General features: G+C 44.7%; 3 protein-coding genes across 3 annotated transcripts, besides 22 other annotated features; 2 read left to right on the forward strand and 1 right to left on the reverse strand.

Annotated features, from left to right (window-relative positions):
- The first annotated feature begins 3 nt into the window (after nt 1-3).
- Nucleotides 4-23: a microsatellite.
- A 504-nt stretch (nt 24-527) lies between these two features.
- Nucleotides 528-558: a microsatellite.
- Nucleotides 559-560: 2 nt separating this feature from the next.
- Nucleotides 561-629: a mobile genetic element.
- Nucleotides 630-669: 40 nt separating this feature from the next.
- On the forward strand, nt 670-1487 carry TSTA_008740 (uncharacterized protein; the record flags this gene model as incomplete). Its single annotated transcript, XM_002488714.1, has 2 exons — nt 670-929; nt 1079-1487. 2 exons carry the CDS (start codon nt 670-672, stop codon nt 1485-1487), a joined length of 669 nt encoding a protein of 222 aa, XP_002488759.1.
- Nucleotides 1488-2597: 1110 nt separating this feature from the next.
- Nucleotides 2598-2798: a mobile genetic element.
- An 896-nt stretch (nt 2799-3694) lies between these two features.
- Nucleotides 3695-3730: a sequence feature (AT_rich).
- A 707-nt stretch (nt 3731-4437) lies between these two features.
- Nucleotides 4438-4463: a microsatellite.
- A 100-nt stretch (nt 4464-4563) lies between these two features.
- Nucleotides 4564-4585: a microsatellite.
- Nucleotides 4586-4718: 133 nt separating this feature from the next.
- Nucleotides 4719-4740: a microsatellite.
- Nucleotides 4739-7226, forward strand: TSTA_008750 (uncharacterized protein; the record flags this gene model as incomplete). Its single annotated transcript, XM_002488715.1, has 10 exons — nt 4739-4794; nt 4839-4899; nt 4924-5358; nt 5881-6004; nt 6042-6173; nt 6500-6549; nt 6607-6888; nt 6920-6986; nt 7014-7056; nt 7181-7226. The coding sequence occupies 10 exons, from the start codon at nt 4739-4741 to the stop codon at nt 7224-7226; spliced, it is 1296 nt and encodes a 431-aa protein (XP_002488760.1).
- Nucleotides 4840-5265: a mobile genetic element.
- Nucleotides 5286-5456: a mobile genetic element.
- Nucleotides 5601-5626: a microsatellite.
- Nucleotides 7227-7371: 145 nt separating the features above from the next.
- Nucleotides 7372-7593: a mobile genetic element.
- Nucleotides 7594-7782: 189 nt separating this feature from the next.
- Nucleotides 7783-7855: a sequence feature (AT_rich).
- A 1019-nt stretch (nt 7856-8874) lies between these two features.
- Nucleotides 8875-8907: a microsatellite.
- A 378-nt stretch (nt 8908-9285) lies between these two features.
- Nucleotides 9286-9306: a sequence feature (AT_rich).
- A 354-nt stretch (nt 9307-9660) lies between these two features.
- Nucleotides 9661-9681: a microsatellite.
- Nucleotides 9682-10206: 525 nt separating this feature from the next.
- Nucleotides 10207-12951, reverse strand: TSTA_008760 (uncharacterized protein; the record flags this gene model as incomplete). The annotated part of the gene is made up of 9 exons (XM_002488716.1): nt 10207-10309; nt 10364-10488; nt 10519-10647; nt 10702-11049; nt 11169-11204; nt 11433-11649; nt 12037-12079; nt 12452-12866; nt 12891-12951. Coding segments are annotated over 9 exons (1477 nt in total), but the record flags the coding sequence as incomplete, so codon positions are not given.
- Nucleotides 10448-10603: a mobile genetic element.
- Nucleotides 12334-12504: a mobile genetic element.
- Nucleotides 12525-12950: a mobile genetic element.
- A 98-nt stretch (nt 12952-13049) lies between the features above and the next one.
- Nucleotides 13050-13071: a microsatellite.
- Nucleotides 13072-13204: 133 nt separating this feature from the next.
- Nucleotides 13205-13226: a microsatellite.
- Nucleotides 13227-13326: 100 nt separating this feature from the next.
- Nucleotides 13327-13350: a microsatellite.
- The last annotated feature ends 566 nt before the right edge of the window (nt 13351-13916 follow it).

Genomic DNA, 13916 nt, shown 5'->3' on the forward strand with positions numbered 1-13916 from the left:
CTATATTATTATTATTATTATTAATCATGTTTATTGTCCATACCCAGCGCTATAGGCTATGAGAGACCACTAGAAGCCTTGGTGAGACCCTAAAGGCCTCACCCCTATCAGAATCATACATGCAAAATTCAAAATTCACTATCTCGTCCCCATATATAAGAGACATGTTGTCTCGTGGCAATATATTGTTAACCATAGCCAGCTGAACCTTGACCATGACCAGCTGAAGTATCCACACTTTTGCCACTTTCTGCTCTCGCATCAAACCAACCCTAACCCTAGGAGATTGGACAGGTGTGTTGTGTTGGTTTGTTACATTTCCTTTGATTCCATTCTTGGCTTAGCGCTGGGGCTTACCCTAAGGCTCACGTACGTTATACATAGTAAAATGAGCCCTAGGATTATGTAAGGCCTAGCGCTAGCCCGATATGGTTGGCTCATATCCTTATATAGCACGTGCTCGCAGGTAGGCACACACCTGGATAGCGGCTCTTAGACCGTGGCTAGCTACAGCAGGTATATCAAATCTACTACTACTACTACTACTACTACTACTACAGTGGGTTCCAGGCCACTCAGGGGTCCAGGGGAACGAACAGGCTGATCAAGCTGCGAAGTGGGCAGCGAGCAAGCATATAGCGTCTGGTTTCGAGCACCTATCTCTAGCATATGTTAGATGTCCTTGCACGGAAGCCGGAAGAGCTGCAGTATCCGAATGGGCTCGAATCAACGCCGTACAAGGCAGGCACAGGACACGGGCGTGTCTACAAGATGCCTCGAGGCTGGAGCTGTAACAACGTTACAAAGGATGTGTATAAATACGTCCGAGAGGGATCACTAAGGCTGAGTACACAAGGTAGGGTATGGAATGTCCATGTACTGAAACCTATCTTCCGCTCTCCTGGAGCACCTGCTATCTTTATAGACATGTAAATTACACCAGATCTTCCTTCTCCGAATAGCTCCAATAGTCAAAGGTGTAGTCTGAGGAAGCTGAAACCATCCTCGAACATGTAAACCTTCATCTAGTGTAGCTGAAACCCAACTTGAGACGTCATGGGCATATTTCTTGGAATAGTGAGACCCCAAGGCCTGCTGGTTGTTACAGGAGCCTTGACCCAGTGAAAACAGGACATGCCCCAATAGGCACCTATCGACGGGAATCCCCCGAGTGCCAGGCTTGTAAGGAGCTTCATGGGGCGGTGAGGCATGTGCTTTTTGAGTGCCGAGGACGCCGTGCAGGCCGGAGAGCTCTATATCGAGTTCCCCAGGGAGCTGAGGTGCCGCTGCCTACAGCAGCTGAGGAAAACCCCGAGGCTAGGCTGTTTGCTGAGCCTAGCGCGGCGCAGGGATTACTGCAATTCGTAACTGAGGTCAATCTGTTTAAGGATAAGGAGCAGGCAGTCAGAGAGGCTGAGATCAGTGATGTTTGGGGATGGGACACGTTGGAGGAAGGTGGCCTAGGTGTCACCTCTGAGAAGGAATAGGGATAGGGCACCCTAGCCATGGTTTGTACCGACTAGGCATGCCCCCGGGTTTGGAACTATAAGGGATCTTTGGAAGGATAGGCCTAGGGAGAGTGCCCAAAAGCTGCTGGCTCATAGGCCATACAGCAGCGAGATAGTGATTCTTGAATGTTGCATGCATGTAGGATACTGATAGGGGAGGCCTCACCAAGGCTTCCAGTGGTCTGTCATGGCCTATAGCTCCGGGTATGGACAATAAACTTGATCAATAATAAATACTGAGTTATAAAATATAACAATTTATACGGAAGATTTCCCACTATAATAATAGTAGCTAATATTTTGATTTTATACTAACTTGCTTACGGAAGTTGGAGTCAAAAGTATTGGCACGCGCTAAAATTTAGTGCCTGTTAGCGCACCGTAATTATCGAAAAAAAAAAAAAAAAACGGTGTGGACTTTTCCTAATAAAACACTAGTGAACGGAAGTCAACAAGTTGGGGCACTACCTCGCCTTTTGACAACACATTGCTTTTTCAAATATGAAGCTATTTATTCCCAACAATTAATAATTAAGTGCAATAATATAATATATACGCCGCTTTTTATATTGTAGATTGATCTGCTAATTGATTCTATTTATATAGGAGCCTGACCTCTGTCGCTACGTTATACGCCTACTCCTACACTGATTTCTCCATCGCTTCAATCAAAATGGTAAAAAGCAGTGAATACTCTATTACTCGACGCTCCCAGGTTATAATAACCTTGGTATTTCTTGCCAATATGAAGCCTCCAGATGTCGCGAATTTGCTACGGATGCCCAAAAAAGTGTTTGTAACATTATAAACCATGCTAAATCAGCAGGATATGACCCCGCGGTCAAGCCTCTAGTTATGATTGCTATATTGTTGATAAACCACGCTCGGGACGTCCAAAAGTAGTAACTCCGGAGATTGAGGCTTTGATATTGGCAAGTCTAACTAAAGATCGATCTGGTCGTGAGAAATCTGCAGGAGTTCTTGCTTTTGAAGCTGGTATTTCTGAATCTTCTTGCCTGTGTCTTTTGAAATTCCTTTCTTTTAATAAATGCAAGCCTACTTGGAAACCTGGTCTGACAGAAGATATGAAAAAGAGAAGACGTCTTCGCCTTGAGCCACCAGCATTGGACTCTAGAGGACTGGAAGAATATTGTATGGACGGATGAGACATCAATAATCTTGGGACACCGGAGAGGCTCTAACCGAATTTGGCGACGTTCTTGGGAATGCTATGATCCAACAGTTATTCGTAGGCGTTTCAAGAATGCCTCTGAAGGTGTAAAAGGAGGATGTTTTGTATTATGTGAAGGTGCCAAGCTAGATCTCATAACAATCCATTGCTATGCCTAATCTAGGAGCTATTCGACGAGAATACAAAACATGAGAAGAGGAAGAAAGAGAATGGAGTGCGCGATCGCTGAGCGGGGTTGACATATTAGCGGGATCACGTGTAAGGCTCAAAGGCATCAATCAGGCATCTATTGACTGAGCCGTCACAAAACTAATCTACAAGGGAGCAAGCCCATATTTATGTCTGCGCAGGGCCTGCTCCAGGGCATGCTTCCTGACGGAGCATGCCTGCTAAATCTGCACAGAGATCTTAAACAAAAGACTACAACAAACCCACCAACAAAGCCTTTGGCGAAGCTATTCTTAAGACGTGAAACTCATAGAACAAAGATCCTCAGAGGGGTCCTTAGTGTCGTAAACCCTCACCGCCTTTGCCTGCTTGGCGGTGCCGCTGCCTAAAGCAGACCTCTGAGTCAGATCCGTGACAAGGGGATATCGGTTCCCATAGTAATTAGTGCGTAAGGCTATGTACCAAAAAAAAAAAAAAAAAACTAAATTAGCGCGTGCCAATACTTTTGATACTAGCCTCTGTATATTGATTATATATTGCTCATACATATCTAATATTTGATTTTATACTAACCTGGCAATGTTAATTATATTAATTGCTTATGGTGAATTTTAATAATTTATACGGAAGATCTCATACTATAAAATAATAATAGTTAATTTTTGATTTTATACCAACTTGCTAATTTTATTGCTTATACTAATTCACATGGAAGATTTCCCGCTCTAATTGTATTAGCTAATATTTTGATTTTATGCCAGCTTGCCAATGTTGATTATATTAATTGTTTATACCGAGTTTTAATAAATTTATATGGGAGAGGTACTATAATTATTATTAATACTAATAATAATAATAAATTCAGATATTCACTTAATATTTAAATTTTGAATATCCAAATTCTTAGTAATTAAATTAATTTTGAAATATCCAAATTCTTAATATTTGATAATCATCATTAACAATTGTAAATATTAGCTATAAATGAAAAGCAGTAGCTTGCGGCCTAATCAACCCTTTCCTTAGTCATCCAGAGTCTCGCTTATATAGCTCGACCCCGACAACTCAACGTACAGACGTACTCAACATACCATATTTTTTTATAACTTACAACCACCTATCTAACGCGTTATATCTCAACACCAGGATGCCGGATAATTATCACGATATTGAAGCAAGAATTACAGATGCCCTGGATACGATTCCTGGAGGAATTAAATCAAATATTCCATCCACATTTAGCGCGAGTATTTGATGTTCCTCGATCCCGACTGTTAGCTCGCTATCATGGCAGAGATTCACGTACAACACGCGACCCAACGAATACAAGATTATGAAACGATCGGGAAATCGCCCTCTGTCGATATATTGACACTTTTGAAAGCGTGGAGATTTTTCCTCATCGAAATATGGCGTTACGAGCGTGGCCTAGGTGTCACATTGGAGGATGAATAGGGATAAGGGCACACTAGTCAGGGTTTGGAACTATAAGGGATCTCCGGAAGGATTAGCCTAGGGGGAGTGCCCAAAGGTCCCTGGCATATCGGCCATATGAGGACGAGATAGTGATTTTTTTTTTTTTTTTTTTTTTTTTTGCATGTATGATTCTGATAGGGGTGAGGCCGATAGGGCGTCTCCAAGGCTTCCAGTGGTCTGTCATAGCCAGTAGGGCTGGGTACGGACAATAAACTTGATTAATAATAATAATAATAATAATTTCGTCCCCATATGGCCGATATGCCAGGGACCTTTGGGCACTCCCCCTAGGCTAATCCTTCCGGAGATCCCTTATAGTTCCAAGCCCGTGGGTGTCATAGCCTATAGCGCTGGGTATAGACAATAAACATGATTAATAATAATAATAATAATAATGGCGTTACGAGCCGCTCAATCTATTCTAAACCAATCGAACCCTGCCGAACTCCCGTTAGGCGAACATTTGATAAAATGATTCTTTGAAAGTCATCCAGAGTATCGCGTACGCGTGCCATGGCGATAGACCTCGAGAGAAAGCAATCGTTCGAACCAAAGGTCCTTGAGCAATGATATCAACAGCTTCAAAGTACGATTACTAAGTATGGGATACCGACAGAAGATATATATACAATTTTGACGAGACTGGCTTTACAGGTTGGCATGGGAAGAGATCAATATATTGTCACCCGCGAACTAAAAAAGAGGATATATATACCACTTAATACGAATCGAGAATATATCACTGTTGTTGAAGGAGTTAATGCCTCCTCCGAATGGGTAATATCTCCATTTGTTATTATTGCGGCAAAAACCATTATCCAGGGCTGGTTTGATGCCACTGGATACGGTCAAAATATTGGGATTGCCGTTAGCGGAAATGGATATCCTGATGATGAATTGGGATATCAATGGATTCACCGTGAAACCTTTCGCAAAGTTAAAGGTTGGCCCAATATCGATTGTCAATTTGTGATGGATTTAGCTCTCACCTTACGTACGAATTTGTGGATTTCTGTGAGAAACAAAAGATTATTCTTTTCTTTCTAATACCTCATACAAGCCATTTTCTACAGCCTCTTCATGTCGGTGTTTTCCATGCTTTTAAACACTGGCATAGTGAAGCCGTTTTTGCAGCCTCATATTATTATTATTATTAATCAAGTTTATTGTCCGTATCCAGCCCTACTGGCTATGACAGACCACTGGAAGCCTTGGTGACGCCCTATCGGCCTCACCCCTATCAGAATCATACATGCAAAAAAAAAAAAAAAAAAAAAAAAAATCACTATCTCGTCCCCATATGGCCGATATGCCAGGGACCTTTGGGCACTCTCCCTAGGCTAATCCTTCCGGAGATCCCTTATAGTTCCAAACCCGTGGGCACGCCTAGTCGGTACAAACCCTGACTAGTGTGCCCTTATGCAGCCTCATATACCGGTACGGGCAAATTTACTCGGGTTGAGTTCCTTACAGCGCTCGGTTATGACCATTCGTGAGAAAACCTTCAAATTACACACTATTAAACATGGCTTTTAGACTTACCTCCTCCAAGAGCCGTATGATACGCCATCGGGAATATTCTCGATAATTTCAAGTGAAGCAACGCCTCGAAATGCACGGAAATTTGAAGCTCTAGAACGCCAAATCAACGAATCCCCGGGTATATTCCAATTTATATGAAAAGATTCGAAGATTAGCTCGTGGTGGTGTCGTACAACAAGCACATCACCTACATGAGGTGGAACGGGAGCTCCAGGATATTAAGGATAAGCAGCTTCAACGCAATCAATGTCCCAAGGTCTCACGCAAGCAACTAGCAACTTCGGGGGGTGTTGGTCGTATATGCCTCGGATTTGAAGAAAATAGCAAAAATAAAGAAAATCTTGCGATGAGGAGAAGCTTTTTGCCAAGTTTGAGCGAATTTACGCCTCAAAGGTTATGCCAGAACTTATTTCTATATGTTCAGCTAAGGGGATTACTTTAAAATGTACGCGGGGATGTGGAAAGCCTAAAACATCGTTAGAACACCCTAAACCGGAAAAATAATACGTTGTTGGTGGCTTTTTGAAGCTTCAAAGGTGCGCCTATATTGGTAAAAAATTGTACGTTGAGTTGTCGGGGTCGAGCCCTGGATGACTAAGGAGGGGTCGGTTAGGTGTCACGTTTGAGGAGGAATCCCTAAAGGATAAGGCTACCCTATCCAAGGTTTTAAGAACCCACTAGGCATGCGTGAGGTCGGAACTATAAGGGATCTCCCGGAAGGATAAGCCTAAGGAGAGTGCCCAAAAGCTGCTGGCTCATAGGCCATACAGCACCTATCTACACCGGATAGGCCGACGAGAATCGCCTGAGTGTCAGGCTTGTAAGGAGCCTCACGAGACAGTGAGGCATGTGCTCTTTGAGTGCCGTGGACGTCGTGCAGGACGGAGAACTCTATATCGAGCCCTCAAGAAAGCTAGCGTGCCACTGCCTACAGCGGCTGAGGAAAGCCCCGAGGCTAGGCTGTTCGCAGAACCTAGAGCGACCCAGGGGCTGCTGCAATTCGTAGCTGAAGCCAACCTATTTAATGATAAAGAGCGGACAGCCAGAGAGGCTGAGTAGTGATGCGTGGGGGTGGGATATGTTGGAAGAAGGTGGCCTAGGTATCACATTGGAGGAATAGGAATAAGGGCACGCTAGTCAGGATTTGTACCAACTAGGCGTGCCCACGGGGTTTTTGAAACTATAAGGGATCTCTGGAAGGATTAGCCTAGGGAGAGTGCCCAAAGGTCCCTGGCATATAGGCCAATGGGGATGAGATAGCGGTTTTTGAATGTTGCATGTATGATACTGATAGGGGTGAGGCCGGTAGGGCCTCCGCGGATGTAGGTGTACGACAGTAAAAAATAAATGTCAATAAAAAGTAAATAAATTCACTGTCCCTCGACCCTAGATTGCAAATTCACAAAACAGCACTAAAATGCCATCGAAGAAATATAAAAAGCATGAAGAAGCCATTTTGAAGGCAATAGAAGAATATAAAAAGTTTCGGGCCAAAAACTGACTAAATTGGCAGCGCAATTCGACGTTCCGTATGCGTGCCTCCAGGGTCGCGTATCTTACACGAAGTCGTACAACGAACGCAGGCCAGCGCTTCGTTGATTATCAACTGTTCAGAGGGGTACTATAAAGCTATGGGTACCTGATATTGGCAGCATGGCGATCCCTCCTATGCCTAGATTGGTTGAGGGCGATGAGAACGCAATACTGGGATCTCCGGAAGGATAGGCCTAGGGAGAGTGCCCAAAAGTTGCTAGCTCATAGGCCATACAGCAGCGAGATAGTGATTCTTGAATGTTGCATGTACGATACTGATAGGGGTGAGGCCTGTAGGGCCCCCCAAGGCTTCTAGTGGTCTGTCATAGCTTATAGCGCTGGGTATGGGCAATAAACTTGATCAATAATAATAATAATTAAAATTCTTAATATTTAAAAATTTGATATTCACATTCTTAATATTTAAATTTTTAAAGTTCAACAGTGTGCACTTGTCCACCGAAGTCGTAGCAGAGCGTAAGCTTGTGTGTCACGGATCTGACTCAGAGGGCTGCTTTTGGAAGCGGCACCGCCAAGCAGGCAAAGGCGGTGAGGGTTTACGACACCAAGGACCCCTCTGAGGATTTCTGTTCTATGAGTTTCATGACTTGGGAATAGCTTGACTAAAGGCTTTGTTGGTGGTTTTGTTGTATTCTTTTGTTTAAGATCTCTGTGCAGATTTAGCAGGCATGCTCCGTCAGGAAGCATGCCCTGGAGCAGGCCCTGCGCAGACATAAATATGGGCTTGCTCCCCTGTAGATTAGTTTCTTCTCTTTAGCTCACGTCTTGTTAGTTTCCTATGCCATACGTTTTACCCTATTGATCCCGCTCCGTTACATTGTGGCGCTATGATGGAACCGAATCTGTACTAGCACCAACTAGGTTATATCAATCAACTAAAGGCTATGATTACGGGATTTTACGTATTTGAAAAAAAAAAAGAGACTTCTTGATTGGGGTAAACTAAAAATACTCGAAAAAGCAGTAAGAATCCCCCGAACAGCCAATTTCCCCACCAATCCTTCCCCAATTTCCTCCGGAAAGCTAGTGAACCATTGACAATCTGTGCGAAATTGTATGGGAATCCTTACTTACCGCAGACGACTCGAGAATACAAAAAAAACGTGGAGAGAGCCAAAAAAAAGCTCCTCGGAAGACCTGTATCAGAAGTTAGTTATGGATTCACATAAGTAATAGAGAGGGAATATCTTCACTTTTTGATACCATTGGGCATTGCCGCATTCCAAGTTGTTGTTGACGATTTCGAAGATCTTCTCTAGAAGCTCCAGGGCCTCCAGGAGGTGCTTCAAGATGTCAATAATCTTGAACAACGTGCCGGCGAAGCGATCCAGGCAGCTGGCATCGAAAAGTCGTTCTTTTTAAGGGCCATGATGACGACCACGGCCGCGGCGAGGATAGCCAATTTGACGAGGAGCTTCGGCATGGCAGGCATCTTGGCGGAGGTGGTGGAGGTGGTGGTGGTAGCGGCAGCAGGCAGTTTGGAGAGTAGACTTTGGACAGTTCTCGAGGCAGGAGTGGTGTGTAAGGAGAAAGAGATCGCGGGAAGAGAGGGGGGAGAGAGGGTTTATATACTCTCGAGAAATCAGGCAAACACGATGCAATCCACAGGGCAGGGCTTATACCCACTAAGCGTTGCCCACAGGTTTGGAACTATAAGGGATCTCCGGAAGGATTAGCCTAGGGAGAGTGCCCAAAGGTCCCTGGCATATCGGCCACATGGGGACGAGAGGGTGATTTTTGAATTTTTGCATGTATGATGTTGATAGGGGTGAGGCCTGTAGGGCCTCACCAACGCTTCTAGTGGTCTGTCATAGCCTATAGCGCTGGGTATAGACCATAAACATGATTAATAATAATTAATAATAAGAATAATGCAATCCACAGGAAATTCCGGCACATTCCGGTGTTGACGACGTCGCCAATCCGGATTGACGATATTGTGAAGGTGCCAAGCCAGATCTCATAACAATCCGTTGCTATGCCTAATCTAGGAGCTATTCGACGAGAATACAAAACATGAAGAAGGGAAAACCGGAGTAAGTGCGTGATCGCGGAGCGGTGTTGACAAATGGACAAGATCACGTATGAGGCTCCAAGGCAGCCATCAGGCATCAACTGACTGAGCCGTCACAGATATCGTGTGATATTGAGGCCATTCGGCGCTATAAGCTAAGCCGGATTGGCCCTAATCAGGGCACAATTATAATCTGGCAAAGCAGCTTATTATTATTATTATTATTAATCAAGTTTATTGTCTATACCCAGCCCTACTGGCTATGACAGACCACTAGAAGCCTTGGTGACACCCTACTGGCCTCACCCCTATCAGAGTCATACATGCAAAATTCAAAAATCACTATCTCGTCCCCATATGGCCGATATGCCAGGGACCTTTGGGCACTCTCCCTAGGCTAATCCTTCCGGAGATCCCTTATAGTTCCAAACCCGTGGGCACGCCTAGTCCGTACAAACCCTGACTAGTGTGCCCTTATCCCTACCCATCCTCCAATGTGACACCTAGGCCACCTTCCTCCAACGTGTCCCCCCCTAGGAGTATTGGGGGGATACACATTAAGCTACTATACATTTATATATGCACCCATAGTAACCGGCTGCCGCTTCTGTCCTCTCAAGCTAGATACAATAGTTCCTTATCTTTCCTATTGCTCCACTACCGCCCACTCTCCAACCACTTCTGAGCTTCCAGTTACCAATATCGGCATCGCAGCCTACTTATTGGCCGTCACAGTCTTGCCCCATAAGGGACTAACCACTAGCTAGGCTAGCCTCGGGTGTCCTGTCCCGTGGGTGGGTCGGATGGTTTTTAAAAGGGTTCCCGAGAATTGGTGCGGTTCTTAGGGCAAAAGCCCTACGGTGGCTAGATATAAAGCGCTAGCACGCGAGCCTTGGCAGCGGCACCCACTTGCAGCTGCCACGATAATTTGTGGTAATTGTTTTGGTGAGGGGTGTAGGAGTCGAACCTACGGCCTTGTCAATCAGCGAAGATGGGTACCGAACAGAGGCCCTTAATGGTGACTTTGTTAAATCCTCGATAATCGACACAGAGTCTCAGTGTACCGTCCTTCTTTGGTACGAATAGGATCGGTGATGCAGCTGGACTTTTTGACGGTCTGATGAAGCCTTTCTCGAGGTTCTCTTGGAGATAACAGCTCGGCCCATGACAACGGATAAAGTGGATTGTCCCTCCTGGATCTCGATAGCTAGGTCAACCCCTTCACGGTTCGGTGCTAGTTTTTACACGTTCTGAGGAGAAAAAACGTCGGCATACTCCCTCAAGGCACTTGGCAGAGCATCCTTGCTATCTCTACTGCTAGTCTTGTTGAGTAGTGGATTGTACTCCATAAGTGCGTATACCTTTGGCCCTTTTATCAGTCGCTTCCGGAATGCCTTCGCCAATTCGACTTTGACATAGTGGCGGATAGGATTATCGCTAGCAGGCAAGTGGAACTGCCATCGGTTGCCGCCAGCTTCCTTTGCTCGTAAGGAGATGTCAATTCCAATCTCACCTAGTGGCCGTTCTCCAAGGAGTAGCTTGACGGTTGATTGAGTCAACTTTTCGGTTACAAAAAGACGAAGCAACCGGTGAAACTGCATGGCATGAATTTATCAAATATATCAAAGGATTAGATGGGTTTTATAATGCCACATTTCCTATTGAAATAGCCCGGGTTCTTACTGGCTTGGAGCTTCATTCGCAGCTCCAATACTTTCTGCCTACGCTTCTCGTCTTGTTCACACAGTTGCTAATTCAGCAGCTGCAGAACGAGCATTCTCAAGGCTAAAACTTCAATTTACAATTCTACGGAATCGGCTTGATATGAAAAATTTGGAGATGCTCTTATATATCCAAATCAACTCATCCCAGATGTGAAGTGAAGAAAGAAAAAATCTATCGACTGAGGAGCTTCTCTTGGAAGAATCAATTGAGCAAGAGTGCCTGCTTCAGAGCCTACTTCTGGTATAAAACGTACAGCAGAAGAAGCTGCTTTGCCAGGGGGCGGATAGCTGAAGTGGTAACGGCTATCCTTGGGGCCTCCATTCGGTACCCATCTTCGCTGATTGACAAGGCCGTAGGTTCGACTCCTACACCCCTCACCAAAACAATTACCACAAATTATCGTGGCAGCTGCAAGTGGGTGCCGCTGCCAAGGCTCGCGTGCTAGCGCTTTATATCTAGCCACCGTAGGGCTTTTGCCCTAAGAACCGCACCAATTCTCGGGAACCCTTTTAAAAACCATCCGACCCACCCACGGGACAGGACACCCGAGGCTAGCCTAGCTAGTGGTTAGTCCCTTATGGGGCAAGACTGTGACGGCCAATAAGTAGGCTGCGATGCCGATATTGGTAACTGGAAGCTCAGAAGTGGTTGGAGAGTGGGCGGTAGTGGAGCAATAGGAAAGATAAGGAACTATTGTATCTAGCTTGAGAGGACAGAAGCGGCAGCCGGTTACTATGGGTGCATATATAAATGTATAGTAGCTTAATGTGTATCCCCCCAATACTCCTAGGGGGGGACACGTTGGAGGAAGGTGGCCTAGGTGTCACATTGGAGGATGGGTAGGGATAAGGGCACACTAGTCAGGGTTTGTACGGACTAGGCGTGCCCACGGGTTTGGAACTATAAGGGATCTCCGGAAGGATTAGCCTAGGGAGAGTGCCCAAAGGTCCCTGGCATATCGGCCATATGGGGACGAGATAGTGATTTTTTTTTTTTTTTTTTTGAATTTTGCATGTATGACTCTGATAGGGGTGAGGCCAGTAGGGTGTCACCAAGGCTTCTAGTGGTCTGTCATAGCCAGTAGGGCTGGATACGGACAATAAACTTGATTAATAATAATAATAATATGAGGCTGCAAAAACGGCTTCACTATGCCAGTGTTTAAAAGCATGGAAAACACCGACATGAAGAGGCTGTAGAAAATGGCTTGTATGAGGTATTAGAAAGAAAAGAATAATCTTTTGTTTCTCACAGAAATCCACAAATTCGTACGTAAGGTGAGAGCTAAATCCATCACAAATTGACAATCGATATTGGGCCAACCTTTAACTTTGCGAAAGGTTTCACGGTGAATCCATTGATATCCCAATTCATCATCAGGATATCCATTTCCGCTAACGGCAATCCCAATATTTTGACCGTATCCAGTGGCATCAAACCAGCCCTGGATAATGGTTTTTGCCGCAATAATAACAAATGGAGATATTACCCATTCGGAGGAGGCATTAACTCCTTCAACAACAGTGATATATTCTCGATTCGTATTAAGTGGTATATATATCCTCTTTTTTAGTTCGCGGGTGACAATATATTGATCTCTTCCCATGCCAACCTGTAAAGCCAGTCTCGTCAAAATTGTATATATATCTTCTGTCGGTATCCCATACTTAGTAATCGTACTTTGAAGCTGTTGATATCATTGCTCAAGGACCTTTGGTTCGAACGATTGCTTTCTCTCGAGGTCTATCGCCATGGCACGCGTACGCGATACTCTGGATGACTTTCAAAGAATCATTTTATCAAATGTTCGCCTAACGGGAGTTCGGCAGGGTTCGATTGGTTTAGAATAGATTGAGCGGCTCGTAACGCCATTATTATTATTATTATTATTAATCATGTTTATTGTCTATACCCAGCGCTATAGGCTATGACACCCACGGGCTTGGAACTATAAGGGATCTCCGGAAGGATTAGCCTAGGGGGAGTGCCCAAAGGTCCCTGGCATATCGGCCATATGGGGACGAAATTATTATTATTATTATTATTAATCAAGTTTATTGTCCGTACCCAGCCCTACTGGCTATGACAGACCACTGGAAGCCTTGGAGACACCCTATCGGCCTCACCCCTATCAGAATCATACATGCAAAAAAAAAAAAAAAAAAAAAAAATCACTATCTCGTCCTCATATGGCCGATATGCCAGGGACCTTTGGGCACTCCCCCTAGGCTAATCCTTCCGGAGATCCCTTATAGTTCCAAACCCTGACTAGTGTGCCCTTATCCCTATTCATCCTCCAATGTGACACCTAGGCCACGCTCGTAACGCCATATTTCGATGAGGAAAAATCTCCACGCTTTCAAAAGTGTCAATATATCGACAGAGGGCGATTTCCCGATCGTTTCATAATCTTGTATTCGTTGGGTCGCGTGTTGTACGTGAATCTCTGCCATGATAGCGAGCTAACAGTCGGGATCGAGGAACATCAAATACTCGCGCTAAATGTGGATGGAATATTTGATTTAATTCCTCCAGGAATCGTATCCAGGGCATCTGTAATTCTTGCTTCAATATCGTGATAATTATCCGGCATCCTGGTGTTGAGATATAACGCGTTAGATAGGTGGTTGTAAGTTATAAAAAAATATGGTATGTTGAGTACGTCTGTACGTTGAGTTGTCGGGGTCGAGCTATATAAGCGAGACTCTGGATGACTAAGGAAAGGGTTGATTAGGCC

Source organism: Talaromyces stipitatus, genomic scaffold (assembly GCF_000003125.1).
Source record: "Talaromyces stipitatus ATCC 10500 scf_1105507295589 genomic scaffold, whole genome shotgun sequence".
In the NCBI taxonomy this organism is placed as follows: Eukaryota; Fungi; Ascomycota; class Eurotiomycetes; order Eurotiales; family Trichocomaceae; genus Talaromyces; species Talaromyces stipitatus.